This window comes from Mastacembelus armatus, chromosome 3 (genome assembly GCF_900324485.2).
Source record: "Mastacembelus armatus chromosome 3, fMasArm1.2, whole genome shotgun sequence".
NCBI lineage: Eukaryota > Metazoa > Chordata > Actinopteri > Synbranchiformes > Mastacembelidae > Mastacembelus > Mastacembelus armatus.
This window is the reverse complement of record NC_046635.1, coordinates 3,539,468-3,563,339: the sequence shown is the minus strand read 5'-3', so window position 1 is coordinate 3,563,339 and position 23,872 is coordinate 3,539,468. Positions and strand designations below refer to the sequence as shown.

General features: G+C 38.8%; 1 protein-coding gene across 3 annotated transcripts in view; it reads left to right on the top strand.

Moving 5' to 3' along the window:
- Positions 1 to 23,872, top strand: part of znf609b (zinc finger protein 609b) — a 65,410-nt gene that overhangs the window by 16,254 nt on the left and 25,284 nt on the right. The window contains exons 1-2 of one of the 3 annotated variants that reach the window (XM_026319978.1): positions 699 to 811; positions 3,505 to 4,388. In XM_026319978.1, coding sequence (XP_026175763.1) covers positions 3,633 to 4,388 — 756 coding nt within the window. In that variant the 5' untranslated portion in view covers positions 699 to 811; positions 3,505 to 3,632. Of the gene's footprint in view, positions 1 to 698; positions 812 to 3,504; positions 4,389 to 21,098; positions 21,223 to 23,872 lie in introns of those variants that run through there. The other 2 variants (XM_026319977.1, XM_026319979.1) reach the window with 2 other exon arrangements.

The window sequence follows — 23,872 nt, the reverse complement described above, 5'->3', positions numbered from 1 at the left end:
ATCTCATTAATGCCTGACATGAGCAGCTGTTTTTTTTATGCAGTTCAATCTGTAGTGACCTGTTCTACATGCTGATATATACAGGAGTTGAAGAATATGTTATTCATCAAGCTTTCTTTGTTACAGAAAAACTGAAAGTATTTGTGCTGAATTCCATGATTTTTTTGGAGAGTTGCTTGCATTGGTCGTGCTGGAAAGTGCTGTCAAAGTTTGGCAGTTTTTAAGACAGTCCCTTGTATCCCCCCCTGTGCCTGTTGCTATTTTCCACATTTTCCTTTGCAACCGCTCTGGATCCAAACCTTGGACCTTGTTTATAGTTGAACTTCACAATCTAATTTCTGTTCTCTGGATGTATTCCTCACATGAAGAGAATGACACCAGGTCTGATTTAGTTGTGCTCTACAGCAAATCAACCAGAGATCACTTCCCCTGTTGTTTTTTCTGTACCTTCAAGGCAGAATCACCCTCATGTGGCCTCTGTGATAGATAGCTGAATGAAACTGGATCTGTGAAAAAAGGACAAGCACTCTGGGAGTTGCACAGCCTGCATGCCTTTCGCTCAACGGGACACTCACTGGGACATTTCCTCAGTGGGGCTTTTTCAAAAGGGGCTTGCGTTGCAGTTCCAGCTAAGGGCAGTACAGTAGGTCAACTGCCGATAGAGTTACAACCTCTCTTTTGTGGAGGTGTTGGACAAATTAGACCTCACAACTGCTTACCCAGTCGAACAGGGACAGCTGCATCTCTCCACCCTCCGAAACCTGCTACTGACTGTTGTTTCTTTGGGGAGCCATCTGTGAGGAATAAGCAGGTTCAGTGATCAAATGATTGTTCAACAGTTTTACCTCTGTCATTGCTTGGGGGGGTTATATAAACGGTCCCTTAACTGAATCACACTGAGCTATGTGTATTATGTGATCCAGCTGCCATGTTGGACTGTTGTTCTAATGGGAGCTGACTAATGGTAGATGTGCAAAACGACTGCTTCTTTGTCAGTCGGTGGGAACAATCTAGCTTTAAAGGATTGAGCACTAGTATTGGTACTGCATCAGTTCAGTGCATTTTTTTGGTTTGTTTGTTTTGTAGCTTTATTATAAGGTAAATCTGGGCCCTTATGAAGACTGAGTCAGGGCCTTAACTTGACATGAGGTTATATAGAATATTTCTTTGAGCTCTTCCATTCTAGACAATTAACAGCAATGAAGCCGAGAGTATGCTGATGTCCCCACGAAATCTCTTTTGATGCTGTCACAGTTATTGGAGAGGCTTTAGGAATTGACTTAATAAGTCCATCAGAGTGAACTGTATTTGCACAAAGCTAATTCTCTGAGGATGTGAAGTGAATTTGTAATTTTCAGCATTTGCAGTTTAATGATTGTGTGTTATGATGAGTTAGAGTAATGATTCTGTATTTTTACGTCTAAAAAATAGAAGTTAAATCTACACGATTACTAAAGAGTAGAACATATTAACATCTTAATTTAAAAATGTGCATGTTGCTGATGTTTTTTGAAGTATTTATCGATTTTTCACTTAAAGTGCAGTAAATGGGAATTTGTTCAATTTAAAACACATTTTAATGTACTTAGAATACACCAGAATATTATTCGCTTTTAGCAAAAACAAAAAATTGAAGGAACTCTACTATACGATGAAGAAGCAGCCAATCCTGAAATTCACAAATGAAAAACCAGCAAAGACTTAGCAATTTAGCTTGAAAAAGACTAAACGATTAATCAGCTTTTAAAATAGATACAGATTAATATCTTAGACCGATCAATGAATTAATCAAATAATCATTGCAAGGATGGATTTTTAATAAAATAATTTTTAGTAGAACTAATACAGCAGTGGCCTAGTAAAATATATTACAGATACCAATTAGAAAGAAAATGTGAAACTGATACTGTTGAACCAGAAATAAGAACCTTTATGCACTCTGTACTCTTGTATTGCTGTATTTTGTCATTGAAGTCTGTTCACCACAGAGAGACTCATCAGAATTCATCCTGTTAGAGGTGGTATTGATCTTATCGCCCCTACCACCACTCCAGAGTCTTTTGTGCTCAGGTTTTCTTATCCTTCATGCTTTTTATTGCAAGGGCAGATGAAAACTACAGATGCAAGTGTTAATTATTTACCCTACATGCAGCACACTCTCGACACAATAAGCACAAGGTTCTCCAAACACTGACTCTTTTTCAGGTACCATTTCATCTTCATGTTTAACACCATCGGAACTGGTTTATTTACAGTTTCTGAGGGGTTCAACTGATCCACTGGTTTCAATGCTACTCAAGTTCTTCATTTAAGAATTTGAACATCCACAAGGTTAATTGACATCTATTTCCCAGAACACAGTATCAGGAGTATTATGCACTTCAGCTGGTTACACAGGTCATTGATGAACATTGTGCATTTTTCAGTTTTATACTTTAGAAACAAATTTTAAGAATATATAACATTTTTGTTATGAATAATTTTAAAAATCCAAAGTTGATAAAGTAATTGGTAGATGCTCAAGGCAAGTAGGTAAATAGAGCAATAATGGTACTAATGGAGCTGCTAAGTCAAATTGTATTTATATAGTATGTGTTATTCATAAGGGGAAACTGAATACGCTTTACATTAAAATTGCCCAGTTTAGTTTCAGTGTAGTATAGAACTAAGAAATCATAAAGAAGATGTTACAGACCTTGTCTCACAACCTCTGCCACAACGAGCACAAACAAGCGAGTGCATTTTCACATTAATAATGCTCTCATTTCTTATGCCAGTACAAAGAGCCTGCTGTCTTCTAAAAACTGATGAAGCAAGAGAATAGCTTTAATTTCACGAGGTTCCAGACATATTGCAGATGTTAAAACGATGTTATACAAATATCCATGCACATAATGTCCAACATTAGATACGACTGGGATTTGTAGAGGAATGTCGTCTTTATTTGCTAAAATATATGAAATATGACTTTTAAGTTGTCTTGTTTAAGCAAATCCAACAGACCAGTGTTCTCCTGAGACATACACTGGTTCATTCACGTTTTTAAGCTCCTCTGTTAATGCAAGATTACCATTGTGCTCTTGAGTTGAAAAGGCATGGCTCCATAAACCATGCGGGGGTGTGTGAGGCCAGCTACTCCTTATTTATCAGCAGTGACACTATCAGTAGTGCCTTGTGAAAAGAGAGCCAGTCATTCAGAACAGTGGGGCCACCTTGGCTGTCAAAGCAGGATTTAGGCTGCATTTCCCATGGTTGCCATGACGACTGTGGGAAGTGATTATGAAGAGAGGGTTTCGGAGCAGTGCTGTCACACCAGTGGGTAATACCATAGTGGTTTGCGCAGTGATCATCAGAGAATTACTGGCTCATGATCAAATGATTTTTTTTTTGTGTGTGTGTGTGTTTTGTACCCAATGAAATACTCTGTTCTTTAATGGCAGAGCTGTAGTGTCATTATTTTATGTCTCAATTATTATACTAATAGAACTCGTTATTTCTTTTTAGGGCAAAATGTGGTTAAATGGGACAGGAACAAGTACATCGTGAGGATTCTCTAACCCTTGCCCCGGAGTCCCAACCGTCTGAGAGGGTGTTGGACCTCACTGAGGCAATCCTGGGCCGTTGGCACTAAAATGTCCCTAAGTGGTGGCACTGCAGGCGGGAAAGGTGTGGACTCTAATGCGGTGGACACTTACGACAGCGGGGATGAGTGGGATATCGGTGTTGGAAATCTGATTATTGACCTTGACGCTGACTTAGAGAAGGACAAACTTGAGATGTCTGGTACCAAGGACGGCATGGCGGCACCACCCAGTGCAGTGGCAGCACTGCCTGACAATATCAGGTTTGTTAGTCCAGTGTCTGGCTCTCAAGGCAAGGAAAGCAAATCCAAATACAAGCGCAGTAAGAACTCTAAAGACAATAACAAAGCTTCAGCTGGAGATGCGGGCAAAAAAGACACTACAGGACGGACTCAAGGAGAGCCAACAAGCACAGCAGCAAGTGCAGGAGCTGCTGGCAATAATTCCACCTCTGGAAAGAACATGGAAAAGGGGGGCAAAGCCTCTAGAGGTGTTCTGAGTGGTAAAAAAGAGAAAGAAGGGGCCAGTGGGAAGAGTAAGAAGGACAAAACAGATGGTGCCACAGTCGTGGCAATAGCTGCTGTGGAGAAAGATGTTGTGTCTCAAGCCCAAGTTGCTTTGGGGAATAGTCGTAATACATCCTTTGAGAACACACAATCAACAGACTTGGCAGAAGCCAATCAAATGGGGAATATTGCACTTGAACCTGTTGGGATAGTACCAGCATTGACCACAAAAACTGAACCAGAAGAGGTGGAAAATGGCAATAGTGAATGCAAGACATTAAAGAAGATCAAAAATGAAAAGGTAAGTTTTTCTTTTTACTCTTTTTTTTTTTTTTTTTTTTGTTTCTGCTAAAATTTCTTCAGTATGTTGTTACATTCTGTTATTTTTTTGCAGACTAGTCTTGGACTATCTTTGCATTTGTCCAAGCTCCTCATTAATTCCATGTTTTACCAGAGATATATGCAGTTGGTGATCTTATATTGCGAAAGTATCTTGATGTTTGCAAACTTGCTGTTGACAGTTAAGTTTATTTATATATATATATATATATATATATTTGATAAAAACCATTTGCAGCTGCTGGGTGCATTTGTATAAATAAATAACCTGGTATGTAATCTGTTATGATAAACAGAAATGGTTTTCTGTGTTTAAGTCGAACCTTACATGATAATACGTTAGCCGATAGCCTGATAATGTATTATGGAGGTTTTCTAGTGAGTGCTATAAAAGTTAAGTGGTCTTCTGAGCTCCATGTTTTAACAAGTACAGTTGTTAAAATGTGTAAAAAAACCAATAATACGGACCCAAGTTATTTCACTTACGGATGTCTTTTCCAGAAGCCAGTAGTATTTAGCAACAATGGAGCTGAAATTGTAAAAAGTATCTTTGGAAAAATACTGGCTTGGAAAAGGACACAATAGGACAAACACTGTAGGGTTCTTGAAGCTGTGCTTTGAGATAGCCTGTCACCAACAGCAGGCTGAGAGATACACTCCATTCCCTGAAGCTATCTGACATGTGATGCATGAAAAGACCTACTGCTGATTTCTTTTTTATTACCGCATGGTGAATAAGGGCACCCTTGACGAACATGAGGCTGAGACCAGCTACAGGAAATAGCTCACACAGTAATGTTTTCTTCCTTCTTGAATTATGTACTGCACACAAGCCAGTAAAATCAAGTACTCATGTCAGACTAGAATATGATAGACAGTGTCGCACACACACATCTCATTATGCCTGTGAATTTAAATATGTCACATCGTGTTACCTTTTTTTTTTTTTTTTCTTCCCCTACATGATTTTAGAGCTGACATTGTCCTACATGAACAATATAAAGATCTGTGAAGCTATTTACCCACACTTATCTTGTTCACTCATGGAGTTGATCTATCACTGTCTCTATTGTATGCCTCATAGCAGCCTTTTCATGCTCTCACAGTATAAAAGACAGCAGAGCAGGGAGGTGCTGAGGACTGTTTTTGTCTGTCATCGTGTTCCATTCTTAATCCCACAAGCCCCAGCAATGCCTGGTGGAGCAGAGTGTGGGGGAGGGAGCTGGTGCAAAGCACGCCTTCGTCGTTTTTCCTGCTGCTCTGAAAGTGGTATGGGGGATGGGCAACGAGGAAGCCTGTTTGATTCCTTTAAATCCAGGACACCCAGTCGTGAACACAAGCTGAAGAGTCTCCTTGGACTGACTGCTATGAAAGAAAATTTCATGAAAGTCTTTGCAATCATAATGTCTTTAAGAATGAAAAAGCTTTTGAGGGAGAACCACATGAATTGGTTGATAGCACTGAATTAAAGCAGAGAGGTCACAACTGCTTTCAAATGGCTAACTGGAGAAATGTGTCCTTGAAAATGTGATGAAAAAGGATGCGATTATATTGCTCCGCACAACCATTTCAGCTTGAAGAACAGTTTTAAGGTTTGCAACCCCAGTTAATAAATGTTAGAAATACATTGCAAGTGTAGAACAGAATGCTCACAAAGAACAAAACCAAACCATTATATAGTATTCATCACACGATGATGAGGGTCAGGGCAAGATCAGGAGGGATGGATCCAAAACTAATGTTGAGACAGTTTGATAACACCTACCCACGGACATTTGAATGACCACAGCTTTATTCATTTTGGAAGTCATGAAAGGCAAGCTTAAAGGATACATGGATATTGTGGGGAAAATAAATTGTAATGAAAAACAAACTAATGGCTCATGTACTGATTTGGCTTTTTCTCACTGCATTTACAATAATGCAAACATAATCTAACATCAGAAGAATGCAGTTGTGCTGCGGCCATTTCTTTTGTAATGATTATGTATGTATGTATGCCTGAGGGAAGGGGGGGTGCTGCCACACACAGTGTCACATTAGCTGCAGTTCCAAACGCGGTCACTATGTTAAACTCACAGCCCGGTGCTTTTCTTGGGGACTTTGGAGACCCTGTTTGACAAGTTGTTTGGTATGAGTTACAAGCCTTAGCTTACACATCTTGATATTTTACCTTAGGTACAATTCCTGCAGCTTGCATACAACTGTGTGATTCTGTGGCAGATATTCCCACTGGCAAAAGTAAAAGCAGACTGCTGCAAACAACAGAACAACATTTTGGAGCCATGAAAACTGACAGTGCTCCTCTGCATCAGTCTCATGCTGTTTCATTCCTGCTGTGACATTGTGAAATCTGTCATAGTATCAGCTAAAACATGTCCCTCATGCCTAAAATGAGAGTTTCACATGACTTTGCCATTGCAGATGTGGCAGTTGATTTAGTACTATTTAATACATTTCTTTCTCGCACGCTACCCACAGTAGTAAGTGTAGCTAATTTTCAATATCCACAGGCTAGGTTTTCTTTTTTTTTTTTTTTTTGTATCCTATGAAATTCTGTGAATTGAATGGGGAAGAAAGAGGCAACAGTTTCCTAATCAGCATCCACCCTATACTAAATGTATACTGTAAATGTTTGGTTGCCGTAGATATTGTGTATATTTTGAGTAATTAAATCAGTTAATCCAATAAAGAAGTGAGACAACTGTTACTGTTAGGAAGTAGATTTGGACATCTGTTAGCCTCATTACGGCTTGAATGTTAAAAGATGTAGCTGTCCCATGTCCAATGTAATCCAAACATTAATCAGTACGTGTTTCACTCACAATCTTGTTCTCCATGGTAGAGGTGTAATAGCGTGGTTACACTGTCTGTGTCCTAAGTTAAAGCTCCCTAAAGCATTGGCTCTCAGATGCAGAATAAATCATCGCTGCTTCCTTCGTACAAGTGCTAACCACCTCTGAGTGTGTCTCTCTCTCCTACCTCTCATTATACAAATCTAGAAGAGTAAGGCATTCGTCAGCTGCCTCAGTGTGCGACTGGCCTTGATAAATGGAGCAGCTCTCACGGAAAATTACATTGGCAGTGTTACTTTGAAAAGGGGAGGGGGGGGCGAGGCTTCATTTGAATGAAGCAGCACAGCCACTGCTCTGCATTGCTGCTGATGTCCAGTTTGGGGAGTGGAGGGATCTCATGATAGCTAGCTGGAGTTCTTTCTCTTTGCCCGTCCCTGACTGACTGTAGCTATTGTGTTACAGCTCATTACTTTTAAGTAGTGCCAGGGCTTTTAAATGCCCTGGAATTGAAAACACCAAGTGATTTATTTTAAGAAGAGGAGCAAATTACATCAAGAAGCTCACTACAAAGTTAGCAGTTAGAGGCCGTTAGCATACCTTCCATGGTCTAGTACAGTTAATTCTGCAGAGATGATCAGTAGTTTCTTCGCTAGTATGTTAGATCTCCTTTAGGTCTAATATACTATAGGGCCATTTCCAAAATCGACAATCTGACGTTCCCACTGACATGCTGTGCACTCAGCTGTGCAACAGAGAAACGAGCCAGGACTTTACTCTAGCCTCTTTATTTACTCCCATTTGTTACACATTTTTGTGTGTACAACAGAGTGCTTTGGTATGGATATCTTCCAGGAGCTATAGACAATTTGATTTTCAATGTGGTCAGATGACAAATCTTACAAAGAGTTCTGTTTGAGCATGAACCAGCCCTTACACGTACCAAGTGAGAAATTATATCTGGCGGGCTAATCAATATGACTGAAGTAAATATGGAAAATATATATATATATATTTCTAATCGTGCTTTAGAGAAGGTGTATGTACACATTAACAATAATTAATTAAATCATTTATTCTACTAATCACTAAATATATTAAATGTAGTAGTTTTTACTGCGTTTCAGTTTTAAAGAAATAAAAAAAACATGTTCATATCCATGTTTAAATCCACAAGAAGTTGATAAATGATATTGGATTTCCTCCCTGCCCCAGTTCATTGCTGTTGTGATTTCTTTGTTGTTGCCTCTGCGTGTTTGAAGCGTTCGCCCTCAGGGAGTCCCTCACTACTACGGAAAGTAAACATTTGACACTAATTGTTTTCCACATCTGCCATTAGCTGCTGCCTTCACAGTAATGTGAAAAGCTTTGAGCTTGTTGGCAAAACAGAACAGACTAGGGCTGCAACAAATGACTATTTCAATATTTGATTATTCAGTTGATTATGTTTTCAATTAATCGATTCATTGGACTTTTACCGAAGAATATGGATAAATCTGTTTTCAATATTTTATTGCCAGAATACGACCCTTAGACAAGTTGCTACACATAAAAAGAAAAATAAACTCAAATTATTTTTATGTGACGACATTTAAACTGATCTTAAATTTTCTCACATGAAAAGGCCACTTGTTTACTAGAATTTTACACTGAAACCAAAAGTCAGTGGTGCATTGAATGTGGAGGTTAAGGGTGACATGGGTCTCATGCCTGTGTCTTTGAGCCAGTGTGACATCAGATAAAACAGCAGTCTGTCTGTTCCGTGAGATGTGCAAGTTACTTTGTTCGGGCTGAAAACTGAAAACACGAATGTTTCTTCAGCTGCTCACCATGACAGTGTGTCAGCTACATCACTATATCCAACTAATCAATAAATACGTTTGTTAATAATGGACATGACTTCTGAGTTCTTGCTAATTGCTGAACAGATGTGCAGGGTGTAAAAATGTAACTACAGTAAGAGTAATAATGGTTGAGTCCTTTTTATATTATTATTAAATATGAATGTCCATATCCCAGGAATATTCCTTTTTTAGCACACTGACTATCACACATTGTCAAGATGACCAGTGTCTTGTCGCTTGTACAGTCGGTGTACATTGAAATGGCTTGTGCAGTAACATGATGGAGAAATTAACCTACAGCAAAATGCTAATATTTTCATGTGTCACAATTTAATGGCAGTTGCATACAATAGCTGTTTTGAACGTCTGGTAACTGTCATTGAAAAATGTATTTTTAAGAGTTGTCATCCTATAAACCTTCCAGAAATATACAGCGAGAAAAACCTCAATAATTCAGGAATATATTCTCTGTCCAGGGTGCACCCCTGCTGTCATTCACTGTCATTTTTTTGGACAATCTCAAAATGATTTTTTTTAAAAAAAAAAAGCACACAGAGCGTTTTGTGTTTTCTCCACCAGCCTCATACTGTTTGTGTATGTGTGATGGTGTAGGTTTAGGCTGTCACATGAGCACAGTATTAGCAGAAGTTTTAAATAAAAGAATAAATCTGAAATGTAAATTAAGTTTAAACGCTTCCATCTCGAGGTTCCACATAACTTATAACCTGCTTCCAAGATTAATTGGCTCTCTCCTACACATCCATTTGCTGCAACATTAAGAGCTGTAGTGATAAATTTATTAATAGATTAGCTGATTGACAGGAATTTGAATTAATTTAATAGTCCACTTTCCGCACCCATGCTTCAGTTTCAATCAAGAACCTATTACACTTACAAAAACATTCAGATTGACATTGTGGAATAGACTAGTGATCATCCCATATCCTCAAAATCCATGTGAGAGAATCCATATAACATAAGCCACCATGTTCCTCAGCCCTCTCAGCAGACAACAGATTCAGATATTGCATTAGAAAAAGGATGCCATGACCCACAATCTTTAATTTTACCACAAGTATTTTTCCTCTGTTACGTTATTCATCTGAAATTTTGACCTTGTGTATTTTTCATCGTTAGATTTCATTTTACATAATTGTAATGTTTGTTTTTTTTAATAGTCTTTGATTTCAGAAGATGACTTTTGATCATTCTCTGTTAGTTTAGTCACAATTCAGATGTGGTCAGATCAGAGTTCTTTGTTTTAAAATATGCTGTAACAGAAAAACAGACCCCAGATATCCTTTTCAGAAAACTTCCAGTAAATTCAAAATGTTTGAGTGTTGGCCTCTGAAACCTGTAAAAGCTTCTGGCATTTGGCCCTAAAAGTATATTTTCACTCTCATTCTAGAAATTCCACTTTGTCTTCTGTTTTGAACAAACACAACATAATAAAACTCTATGTTCTTACAGAACTGATGTGATAATTTTCTACAGGGACACAAAACATATTGGACCGCTCTGCAAAAAGCATTTGCAGATCTGTCAAACAAAGCCTGTATCACGCTTTGTCTTTCCTCCTGTCTTTCTCTGTCCTAAGCTTTCCACAAGGTGTGTTGTGCTGTGTCTGGATCGGCTTGCTATGCGGGAGGCATGCGTGGGGGGAAGGGAGCAAAGGCTTGTACAACTAATTCAGCTCATGAAAGACTTATGCAGCGAGAGAGCAGCTGTCTTCCATTGTCAGCCTGCAAATTTCCAGCGTGCCTCATTTCGCCTCTCAATGCGTGAGTAGCAAGCGAGCCAGGGAGGGGAGAACAGAGAGGAAACAAATCAAAAAAAAAAAAAAACGAAGGCGAAAAAGCAAATGAGAAAAGAGAAGGCAAATATCATGACTTTTATTGCACTAACTCAGTGTAGGCCTCGTTCTGTTTCTTCTATTTCAAACTGTGGTGGATGTGTGGTTGGACCGTAGTCTAATAATAAACCATGAGCCTATTCAGACCCAGTGTGCAGTATGCAGACAGATAAAAAAATGGCTCTGCTGAGGGAAGAGAGAGGGCAGAGGGGTAAGAGGAAGAGGAGGGTATGTGTGTGTTGAGAGGGGTGGTGGTAAAGAACTGCCTGAGATTAGGAGAGGAGGGAGGGAGGGCTGAACAGTGTTATGAATGGATAGAGTCTTTAACCCCCCAACACACTGAATAGTTTGTCACAGGCTGTTGCGGCTGTATGTGGAATGAGAGGAGCTAGCTGAGAGCTCTTGGATTCCTGAATCCTTGAGGCATGTGGTCTGATTAGCAGAACAAAACCCACACAGTGGGGAGGAGCAGACAAGGTCCCCCACACCCCCCCACCTCGACTGGAATTTTCTACCAGCGAGGCAAGAGATGGCTCAAACCTTAACTTTGTACTGCTTTGCCATGGTTGTAAAAGAGTTTGCAGACTGTTTGGGGATTTCTCACTTTCCGAAGGCTTTGTCTCTGTACAAACTCTATTGTTTTGGCCAAGTGAAAAGAATTTCCTCCTCTTAATTCGTTGGTCATGGTTGTTTGACCCTTAAATTTTCTGAGGCACATATTAAAGTGATTACCAGTATGGAACCAGGTTGGACCATGAAGCTCTCAGTGAGAAAGTATTTAGTCCAATGGTTTATAACTTAAAACAGAGGAAAAGCAAGTAGCAGTTTTTGAGCAAGAGTAATTATAGAGAAAATGGTTTCTTCCGGTTGTTAAATGAAGCAAATTCAGTGAATCACTGTTGTTTCTGCTGTGATTTATTTATTTATTTTTACCTCATTGCACTATTGCTTTCTGATTTGAACAATACAGCTTGGTCAAGCTCGCTGTAGAAACTAGTCAGATTCTTAACTCAGTCCTCAGCACTAGCTCCCACTGTGCGATTATCTATAATTGGCCTAAAAATACCACTTGATTGGCTGGATAGTCCTTTAAACGTAATCGTGATAAGCATAATAAGGAGAATGTCCTGTTAACCACAACCAGGCTTGTCGTTTCACATGCAATTGAAACATTAGCAGAGTTGGACAACTGAGCAAACAGACATAATGGCTAATCCCTTTTCTTATGTCAGATGGTGTTGTTTGGAGTGTTAGTTTGTTTTTTCTGGCTGAGAAGTTTCTCTGGACTCCTGCTACATTTTGCTGCATGTCAAAAACCTGCCTGCCAAAAATACAGCAGCAGTCCACATTTCAGCATAAAAATTTTGGAGACACAAGTTAGTGTAGATACATGCCCTCCTCTCCTCCGTCTTGCCCGAGAGCCAAAACTAAGTGGTCAGCCTCGAGAGCAAAGCTTTTATGCAAGCTTTTCTCTAATCCAGTGACTATCGTGCCCATTTGGAGCATAATTGAATATTATCTGTTTAGATGTAAGTAACTGCCTCCTGTATATTACAAAGAATTTTAATAATATAGATGTCCTGTTTTCCTTTTTGAGAAGTGTGCATTAAACGTTTGTTGCATTGAATGCATGCTTCCAAGCTTGGAAGTACAGATCTGAGTTGAAAGGATTTTCTTTCCCATTCTAATCCACACAGACAGCTAGGCCCTTATGATTATTCCCACCCCCTGCTCTCCACTCATCTCTTTGAATGCAGGGCCTTTCTAATGCACCCTAAAAGGGGTTTCAAAAGGGGATTATACCGCTGGTAGAAATTAAAGGAAGGACACGTCTGTCCTTTGGGACCAATGTCAAACATTCATCAGTTGATAGATGCTTTCACTGTGCATGATATAGCACTGCATTTGGAACTGTTGTAATTGGCTTGCATTTCTCTTGGCTTTTTTTTCCAAGACCAGATTAATGTGGTGAGTGTTTACTGTGTTATTGAAAACAGGGCTGAACAATTAATTGCATTTGCAATAAAATCACAATATGATTAAAGTATATCTAATCTCTCAGCACTCAGCAAAAAAACAACAAACAAACAAACAAAAAAAAAAAAACCCTAAGCCACATACGATATTTGCATCACTAAGGTGCCGAGCATCAGTGCGTAAAATAAGCCAAATACCATCCAACAGCGATCCCTGACTGAAACGTTTGAAAGCAAAACTCCATATGAACGTGATGTGGAAACGACATGTGGAAGTACAGTACAAAAGATAAGGAACTGTGTATGCTTTCATATTCAAATGTAATCATCATTACAATGGTGGAAAATACGTCTTTACTGACATCCCAAGAGTATTAGTTAAATTCACAGTTATAGGCAGAAGTTGCATTATATTTTATTAAAAATGCTTGATCATAAATTACAGTGTCAATGCTGTAAAACATTTTCAGTACTTTATTATGATGGGTAAAATATAGGTGCTTTATTCAAGGATTATTCTGTTTGATCAGCAGTACTTAGTTGCGTATTTGGCAAAGCATGATAGTCATGAGCTTATTCAATTGAAACTCTTCACATTTAACATGTCAGGAAAAGAGTGTTTGATATAGAAGTAAAGCATCTTGTGGCTCACTGACCTGGGCCTCAGTCCAACAACTTAACGCTTCATCACCACTGAATCCCTTAAATCCTCACCCCAATCTAATGCTCTTCAAGATAAATAAATAAACTATATGTGAATTAAGTGTACAAACAGTGTTAGATTGTACTGTTCCCCTTCCCTAAGTTTTGCTTTGCTGCCAAGTCCTTTCAAACTTGATGACATGGAACTATTTGACTTTGGCATCATGGAGTCTGTTACTGTTTACATTATTTATTTACTTTTTTTTAATGCAGCTGGCATTGGCGTTTTGTCCAGGACCATAGTTGGCCCATGAAGACATGACAAGATTAAAATAACTTTATATAAAGAGCTATGATAGAGATTTTGTCAGCAGAATACCCATATAAACTATCTTTTCACTGCAGATGACTCAGCCGTCCTGACTCTTCTTTCATCCTGATGCCAGTGAATAAATTAAATGCACCGACATCATCTGTGGCAGCAGCAGGGCTGAAAAAAGCTAATCATTTAGTTCATCCCAAACAAAACTACTGGATGTCCAACCTGTCTGTCAACCTACGTCCTACTCACTCACACTCTTGAACTACAACCAGAATTGATATTAGCGTGGCTTTTCAGTGATGGCTGAAAAGTGATGCTGTGGTGGTTGTATTTCTTCAACATAACTATCATGCATATAGTATCCCAATACAACTGTTAGCTAAGTTACATCTGAATGAGCCATGAGAGTTTGCTGTGATCCTCTTCTCTCATGGAAGAAACAATTACTCCTCAGTCGTAAGGTAGTGTGCATTCATGTGTTCTGGGGAAGTGGCTTTGAAGACACGTCAGAGTTGGATTTCTTCAGTTAAAAACTGAGCGTTTTCCAGGATCACCTACCCTACCCTTAATGCCAAACAAGAGCCATAGTTTAATTGTAGTTTAATTGTAGTGTTCAATTTCCACTGTGAAATTTTCTAAGCTTTTTATGAGCTAAATGTTAAGAAATATTGGAACAGACACTTGTACCTGATGCTTTTTCTGCAACTTCATCCTTTTATTTCTCTGCTTTGTCCAGCAAATGAAGTTAATAATACTACAGGGACTCATTTCTAGACTTCTGATCCTGGTGGCTTATAGTTTTTTTTTTTTTTTTTTTTTTGTATTTGCATGATTTACTACATTAAAAGCATTAAATGCCATAAGTGATAAATGTAGGTTGTCCTCTGCTTATACTGCTCCACAGAAATTGGTTGTGTGCCAATGACTTTTATAGTCTCTAGTGTATGAAGGTTTGATTTTCTCATGCTGTTTCCTTTCCTTAAACAAGAGTAGCACATGCATCAAAGTCACCCCTGCCACAGCAGAGCCCCCTTATGAATGCTGATATGCTCAATGGAGACTGCATCAATGTCCTTGAATACTGAAGCGTTGCATTGTCTGTTGTGGGCATTGAAAGTGTCCCCTGTCAAAGCAGTGTTCGTCCTATCTCGCTGTGTTTTTTTCCCCCAGTTCCTGTTCCAGACACATTTGGACAGCAGTCCTGTCACTTGGTTTTTAGAGACAGCATATATGGGTAAGGGCGTGATGTGGGTGCTACTGCTAGAAATGGTAAAGTAACTGTAATTATGCAAAAACAAAAAACAGTTAATAACCCAGGTAGATAGTAGTCTGTACTAGAGTTCCCATAGACCAACAATTGACGTTTACTTTTCCTGTGGTCAAGACGTACATTAATACATACATTTTTTTCTTTTATGCACAGTTTGTGTCTTTAGACTGGTAGGAAGCCTGACCTCTGGAGACATTGGGAGAAAATGGGCAGGCTGCACACTTAGTGTTGGGCAGCTATGCTGAGTACTTTAAAGCGTTATTGGTTTACAGCCATTATTTAGTCAAGGAAGTCTCACTGAGAGGCCCCCTCTCTGTCTAGGAACGCCCTGATCTGATTCACAATCACACACAGACGCACACCTGGAAGCTATCCAGTACAACCACAGTCTGACCTTCTGACCACCTTACTGGAGCTGCTGGGGTTAAGGGCTTTCCTCAAGGGCACCAGAGTGGTGTTAATGAGGGAGGGGCAGGTATTCACTCGTCACACCTAAATTTAATCTGGGGATCGAATTGGCAACCTACCAGTTACAAGCTTGTTTCTCTAACCTTTAGGCTTTTTAAGCACCACTGGCAGCTTATTGTGTTGATCAGTTAAAAAAATATATATGGATATTTCTGCAACATTGTTTTTAATCTGCTGCCATATACATTATTATTTAATTATTGATTATAGCAACTTTGTGTGTTTTTTAAATTTGCACAGATTTGAGCTGTTACTGGACTATTATCTGCACCTTTAGATCTCCCTGTTGTAACTGTCAAATCATTTTATGATGTAAATAAAGCAGAGGTTACTGCCTCTGTGTCTTCACTTGTGGACATGTGGGATAAGATATAGTTTATTGTCGTCATGAAGCAAGTTGTGTTTGGCCTCACATTGCAAACAGAAGGATCAGGACACCGACCTGTTCAGATACTTATGTACAAAACAAACATTGACTACACATTCAAAGCTATTGGTCTGTTTTGAAGATGATGATTCCCCCAGACCAAGTAACTGCATTGTCATTTAGGACTATTCAAAAGTCTGTGTGGTGCAGGCACAACTGAGCTCTTAAACATGTTGTGCTTACACCTGGGGATTCTGTACTTACCACACAGCAGCACTTCATATTCTGTATGCAGCATGTGAGATGTATGGGTTAATGGCTTGGCATATTGAGAAGGTGTATTATTCTTCTCTAACTTGATGTGCTGGGCTAGCTATTAGTGGTCCCAAGTAGTTGTTGCTGTTTTGCTCAGATGACTTTTCACCTGCTACCCAAAGACTGGGCAATAACTCATCTACACACTGTTTTTTCCATGATAGTTAAATATTCCTGTGATCGTTTGTTTCCTACTCTGCTGTTTCCAAATATCACAAAATGACCTGAGGGTGTTGGTGTTGTGGCAAGAGAAGAGGACATGTAAGTGGATCAATAAAGGTGAAGTTAATATGGAAATGAGCTCCTTTTTGTAGTGGAGGCTAGGGAGTTGTTTAGTCCTTGGCAATGAGCTGAGCTCACACATTCAATTATGTTTCGTGAGTGGGGCCTCTCTGTCCATCTGGAAAACTAAATTATATTTAATCATATCCATTAGGTTTATGTATCCCTTGAAGAGTGAGACATTGTGCTGTTAAATCTAGTCACTCAAGTTGTATGTCACAATTATTATGGTATTTTAATTGTTAATAATATAGTTGAGGATATTATTGTAGAGGTCCTGGTAATTTGGTTATTTCTGAATAATGAGTCATTTACTACCTAAAAAAATGTAAATCAAAAATTCACAGCCCATTTTTCTGTGCTACATGACCTTCAGACTACATGCCCCCTTTTTATGACTTGGGGATTTATCCCAATCTAGTTAAGCTGAATGTCAAACATTGTGTGTATCCATTTAATTTTTATAGACCATATACAGTGTATTTTATGTGTAGTTGTTAGCAGCAAAGTCAAGAGTAATCATGGAAATCCCATCAGTGACTTGTCAACTGAGGTTTCTGAAGAATTTCAAAAATATGCTGATTTAAGTTATTTATTTCAATCTCTTTTCAAATCTTGTACTCGGTGTGATTTATTAAGGTCCAGAGAGGAAAAAGTTCTGGGAATGAATGAACTTGAAAAACCTTAAAATAAAAGCCAAGGATAGCATAAATATGGCTTTTTATCTAGTGTTCTAACTGATTATTGAAAATGAAAAATATTGGTAAAATATTGGTATTTCTAGACATATTTGGAATATTCTTTATTACATATAAATGATTGCTCAATATATGCATATTTAAAAATACTTTAAAAAGGCTTTTATCTTTACCAGCACACTTTGTTGGTAAGTCCTCTGGATAAATAAAGATGGAAGTATCATCTCTGTTTATGGATAGCAGCTGCAGACTGGGGGAGAGGGCAACAATGGCTGCACTGACTGTTGATTTTTATCAGAGCATTAGCAGATTAGGCACTCAGACTAACAAGGTCATCAAACTCTGATGGCTGAGAGCAGCAGACCTCTGCTAATCGGCTGGCAGAGACAGGAGATTTGGTGTGTTACACTGGGTTTCGCTTTATTTGTTCTCCCTTGACATCTCCACAGCCTGACTTATTACTGCTTTTAATGAGCTGGAGGGAACAGAGATATAATTTGTTTAGAGATTTCCTACCAGTGGCTGCAGTGTGGAAACTTACTACAGTATTTTGTGCTGACATGTTGCTGCATGTCCTTTGGCTGTCTTAAGAATATTTAAGGGGCCAGTCTGCTTTTGTTGTAATGCCAAAGTGCATCCACTGAGTACTTTAACACGTTTTTGAACAGATTGTATATTGACTTGACAGTTGCTAAAGTAGATTTATTTTTGGATCAGGTTGTTTTGGCTTGTTTTTCACTCCAGAAAAGGCTTCTCACATAACTCCCTGGACTATACCCAAGCCAGTTCCAGACTATAATTATCAAAACAAGTCACACACTTGCTGTGCGGATCAGAAAATAAACTGTGGCATAGCTTACCCTGCTACACACTTTCCTAGTGACCTGCCTTTGCAACTATTTTTCCTTTTCACCAGTAAGAGTGTTGAAATGTCGTGTGGTGCTAGGTACAGTGCTCATTGCCCTGAGGTGTGTTAAGGTGTAAAGGTAGGGCTTTGAGTGTGGAGTGCAGAAAATACTGGCACTCAGTAATGGTGCACATCACTGTCCATTAAGACAGACACGGTTCAATAGGAGCTCTGTGAGACAGCCTGCAATAGAGGTCAATCAGAGTAGCAAGCCCTAGATAAAGTAGCAGCATGAGGGACAGCACAGAGAATGTAGCTCGAGCACTATCTGCAGCAGGGAGCACAGTGCACTCCCCCACATGTACAAACACATATTTCTACTCCTAAAGCCACTGCCTTATGCTTCACACCTTTAGCGTCTGCTTTTCTCTCTGAACAGCTAAAACCTGTGCAGCATTTTTTTTCTAAGCAGACAAGTCTAGAGCGGATTTTGTTAATATCATCCAGTCACACAGGTTCCCACATTGTGGCACTCATATTGAAAGTGACAGGTTGTTGTGCAAAGTATAATATTCATTGTTTTCTATTTGTTTGTGTCAGTCCAACTACCTACCACAAAACAATAGGAAGTAATTTGGCACCATTGTAATTTTTTTTTGTGTGTTCATTGATGTGTGGTTTAGGATTGTCTTTCGAATGTTTGGAGAAGGCACCACCCACAGCAGAGCGTCAACACAAGGGAAACAGACTAACAGAGAACATCTATAAATAGTTTGAGGTTAGGGGCTCTGGGGAAATCTCACAGCCTGAATAACAACTTGTTTTCCTTGTATAATATGTAGGACTAGTAAAATGTCATTTGTTACTTAGCTGATAACGTTTCTGGATAGTATGTCTAGGAGTATTTATTTTTTGCTCGGCTGCTTTAGGCTTTTGAGTTCAGGACATTCTGGAGTTTAGGTCACGGCTGTCAACATTATGTTCGATTGTAAACACTGAGTCCACTACACAGGGAGCTCGATTGTTTTTTGCTTCTTTTTTTTTTTTTTCAAGCCTGTCCTCAAAGGCTTGGTCAAAGCCTCAGACTTGAAAGAAGTCAAAGAGTGAATCATTGGTATTTGGGTGGGAATCTGTGTTGCTGAGCTGATGATGACAGCCTCTCGGTTTGTTGTCAGGTTTCCCTTTGCTGCGAGATAAGATTTATGACTATGGAGAGGGCTGGCTAGAGAGAAATCCTCATAGGCTCAGCTTAGCTTATCTGGATTTCTGCTCCCAGCACAGTCTCTCTCTCACTGTCGGATGCAAGTTAGTGACCTTGACAAGAATGTGGCTTATTTTTGTAATAGATACTGTTGTTGTGAAGTGACCTATGGTCAGAGTTGGAGGATGAAAAATGGGAGAAAACGAAAGGGATTTAGAATCAGCAGTAGAACCTAATAAAATCAGTATTTAGAGCACAAATAATTCTACCCTTTTTCAGTGCAGCTTATGTGAGCTACATGTTGCTGAAAACATCTAACCACAACTGTGAAACCTCACTATACTATGGTGATTAGTGACAAGGTTAGTATGTTTGATTAGTCAATCAGCAGAACATTAACAGACAACTAAAGCTAAAAAGATTCTTCAATCAGTTTGCCATCTGTTGGAAATATTATTTTTAAATCATGTGTGTGCCAAACATTCAAATGACTAATTTATCATTGTAAACCAAATATTTGTTAATATTATTTTCAATATTGGTTGAGAGCTTGATGTTCACCTCTTCTACAGTGATGTGTGTTTTTTTGACATTTTTCTCAAAGATGAAAACAGTCTAACATAATCTAATGATCTGCAGATTCTTCCATAATGAAAACTGAGTCACAGCCCAATCAGCAGCTACTTTGGCAGTGAACGTTATGTAAATTGGCCCATTCCACTCTCTGATATGAGGATTTCAGGCTTTCCTTGTTTTCATATATGACATTTGAAGATATCTGCATAACCTATGACATTTTTCTGAGAGAATAATCAATTGAAAAAATGACCACCAGGGCAGTAATAACTGTTTATTTAATGTACTATCACTGTTAGCTTAAATTCTTTAGTCGTTGTGATACCCGGCAGACCACCCTAGTGCACCCCTGTCATCTAACAAACACCAGGCACAGGCTCGAGGCAGCCTGCAGATCCAGGGAGGAAAGGAAGGAACTGGATTGACAAGGTCAAGCTGAGCCAGGACAAGTGAAAAGTGGACCAAACCACCTGCTGTGTGTATGCCAGTCAACCTAACAGACGTCAGGCCCACCTGCCTGATCTGTGCAGATACAAATGATGTCAGCCTTTCCCATTCTCACTTCCATCCACAGTAGTCTGTATTATAAAATAGTCTACTCATCTTGTTGGCCTGAGTCCTGAGCTTGGTTTAAAGTAATAATAAGGATATGAATGATTTTACTTAGTGCTACAAGATAAATTAAGGAGTTGAGCTCTGTGTTTACAAAGTGGGTTAGTTTTTTTTTTAGTAAGTAACTGCACAAAATAAGAATTAAACAGCTGTAATAAAGATCTTTTTTTTTTCCCTATCGCCCTTATGATGTTGACCTTTTGTAGTTTTGAGTAAAATGTCATTGAATGGATTGCTTTGCTAATTTATACATAAATAATATAATTCCCATGAGTCTCAGCATTACTGTGCGTTAAGTGTTAATTAGAAAATGTTAACACAGTAACCTTGGATGGTGAAGATAATAAGTATCTTTCCAGCCAAACATCAGCATATTAGCATCTTGAATATCACTGTTTCCATTAGAAATAAACTGCTAGTTTTACCAAATGTTGGTTTGTTTCACTTTTGCAGTTTGACAGCAATAGCTGACAGCAGTAGCAGTAGCAGTAACAGGAGAGGAGTTTTTTCTCTGTGTGACTTTGCTTTACCAGGCAAATTAGGCCACTGCCTCATAACTGAACGAATTGGTAAGCTCCACTTATCTTGGCTCAGTCCTCTACCCTGCGGTCCCCTGTGCCTTCTGTCTTTTTATATCACTTTTACTTCCCATCATAGTGCTGGTAGCTGTAAGAGCTGTCTCTTGACTAATGTATGTTGTCCTTTCATCAGTGAGTGCAGATGTCTCCACAGGTAAAACCTCTGTCATCATGCGAAGGATTCTCTGGCAAAGCTTTGTGTACCTTTTTGCTTTGAAGGACTATCTATAGTAATAGCACACACACAGTCTGTTACACTAGAAAAGATATTAAATTTGATAACGCCTGAAATTTACCGCAAATGTGAAAGCATTACTTGTCTTAGCAGTTGAGCTGTAATTCACTGAGATGAAAGTTTATTCCATGCTGCACGAGAAGCTCTTGCATTTACATCTCTTTGTCATGTTTATGTCTTGTCTTCCAGTGTTTTATGATCAAACTCGGAGGTTGTGTTGCATCATAAACTAACTGAGCTGTAAAGTGTCAAAATGCGGGCTTATAATAACCAGCATTTTGAAAAAAATTTACCTGTTGTGCAAAGGGTGAGTTTTATTTAGGCTTAGGTAAAATACAAATGTAATGTTCGTTAAATGAAAATATGACCTTAATGCATGGCCTATGCCTGTACTGATAAAGAGTAATGTGACAAACTGCTACTTTGTCAAGTGAGATCCTTGCTAACTCATAAAGACTATAAAGAGATTGTGGGTCATGGGTGACTGACTTCATCACAGCTTGGTTTTCTCTGTATCACTTGTGTGTGGTTATGCTTTCCTGAAAGCACAATTAGCACATGAAACTGAGAAGAGTTGCCTAGAAACTGAGCGCCTTTTGCCAGCTGGTGGTCTACTATAGATGTCAGGTGTTCCTGTTTGTGTTTTCTCGGTTTCTGTGATTAGGCTGAGCTTCAAAGTGAATGACAGTCTGGTTTTACTAAAGGAAATAGGCCAGTGTGCAGTGTTTGAAAACAACTGGTTGGGTTTCACAACCTGGTAGGGAACTCACTCATTTTATGTCCCCTTTCTGTCCCTTGGCAGAATTGAACATTTTTGTAATCAAATTAGATGAGGCTTGTGCAATTGTTTTCAATTGTACCTTAATGCTAATAAGCATGTTATTTCATGGCTTCAATAATACAGCTCACTTTGAAAGCTACCCAATGTTGCGATTGTGTGCTGATAATCAGACTGTGCATGGCAATTGTCTGGACTGCTTAGAATTTAAATGCTCCCCTTCTCAAATTCATTACGTGGATTCAGCTATGTAGTACAGATTACAAGTCCCCACATTGTTTGTATGACAGCCAAATAAAGGGGCTTAGGTTCCTTTCTCTAACTCTTAACTGGGTGCCAGTGGTGCTGAGAGAGGCACTGACCAGATTCAGCCAGAAGTGTAATCTCTACTGGCCTTCGACCTCAGTAAGTCACCAAAGACGTTCACACGGTTTGCCCCTGGAGTTAAAAAGAATTACATAGCTGAAGTGGGAACACTGAACTCAGCCAACTAATGCACTTGGGCAAGGATTCCTTTTGACTTAATAATGGCTCTCTGTGTCAGCAAGAATTGCAGATCTTCTTTTCAAGACAGATGTTTCTTTTTCTTTTGATGTCGAGAATGGTGTTGAATTATCTGTGGTTTATCAGGCTGAAAAATCTTTACTGTTCGGTGGTTAAACAGCCAGTAGGGGCCAATTTAAATCAATGATAGTCTTTTCAGATGAGGACTCCTGAATTCTTCATACATCACCTATTGATTAGATTCTGATTCAACTCTTTTCTTTCTGGTTGCAAAGTAGTATGGTAATTCATATCAATTATGAACTGGGCAACATTTTCCCTCCAGTCCCCTTTTAGGATTTACAGACAGTATATAAATATATACTAAACATAAACACCAAGACATTATAATGGTGGAGATACAGGCATTTTCTGATGTTAAGGACTTTAGCTCTTCCTGTGGGCACCTGTAAGGGGAGCCTGGTGTACAAAACAGATAAAAGCCACTTTCAAACCAGAGAAAGGTTTTCATAGGCCTGTTGGAGAAAGTTCTTGTTTTGTGTGTTGGCACTACAGGAGCTGAGAACTATAATAGCCCTTTGAAAGGGACTTTTTTTTAGCTCCCACTTCAGAGTAGGTACTTTGCCTTTACATTAGGCACCATGAGTAACAAACGTTTATGTCGAGAGAGATCTTGATGGACCAAAGTGAAATATGACATTTTAGTGTTGTTGAATGTTGTGCAGAAGCGATGTCGCTATAGCAACGATCAGCTGGCTTACATCGTTTCAACATTCCCATTGGAGGTGTGAATATGAACAGAAAAAAGGCCCTTAAGTTCTGTAGTTCTTGGGTCCATTCCTCAGTGGGGTATTTCCTGTTTGGTCCATTAGAGTCTAATGAATGAGCATACAGTTAAATATTATAATACTATAAAATATGTCTTCATTGTTGGCAAATACTGTGCTTCGTCAATGTGCAGTTTGTCCTGCGTACTACATTATGTTTTGTAAAACATACAAAATATTGCATAGAAACGATAAGGGAGACTTAAACTGAAGCATCACCAATAAAATTACTTCTGTTACTACGCTAACAATCAGGCTGTGTTAACCACGTACATCCATGCCCTTAAGATTGTTTACGTGTATTAGCTTAATGTTTCGTATGTTATTATTGCTGTGTATTTTTAACATTTCATGGACTTATTAATTCAATCCTAATCAACTATGAAGTTATTTGCCTGACATTTTTCACTGGCATTTAATAATGTAGTTTATATTTTGTACAATACATGCTCTTCAATTT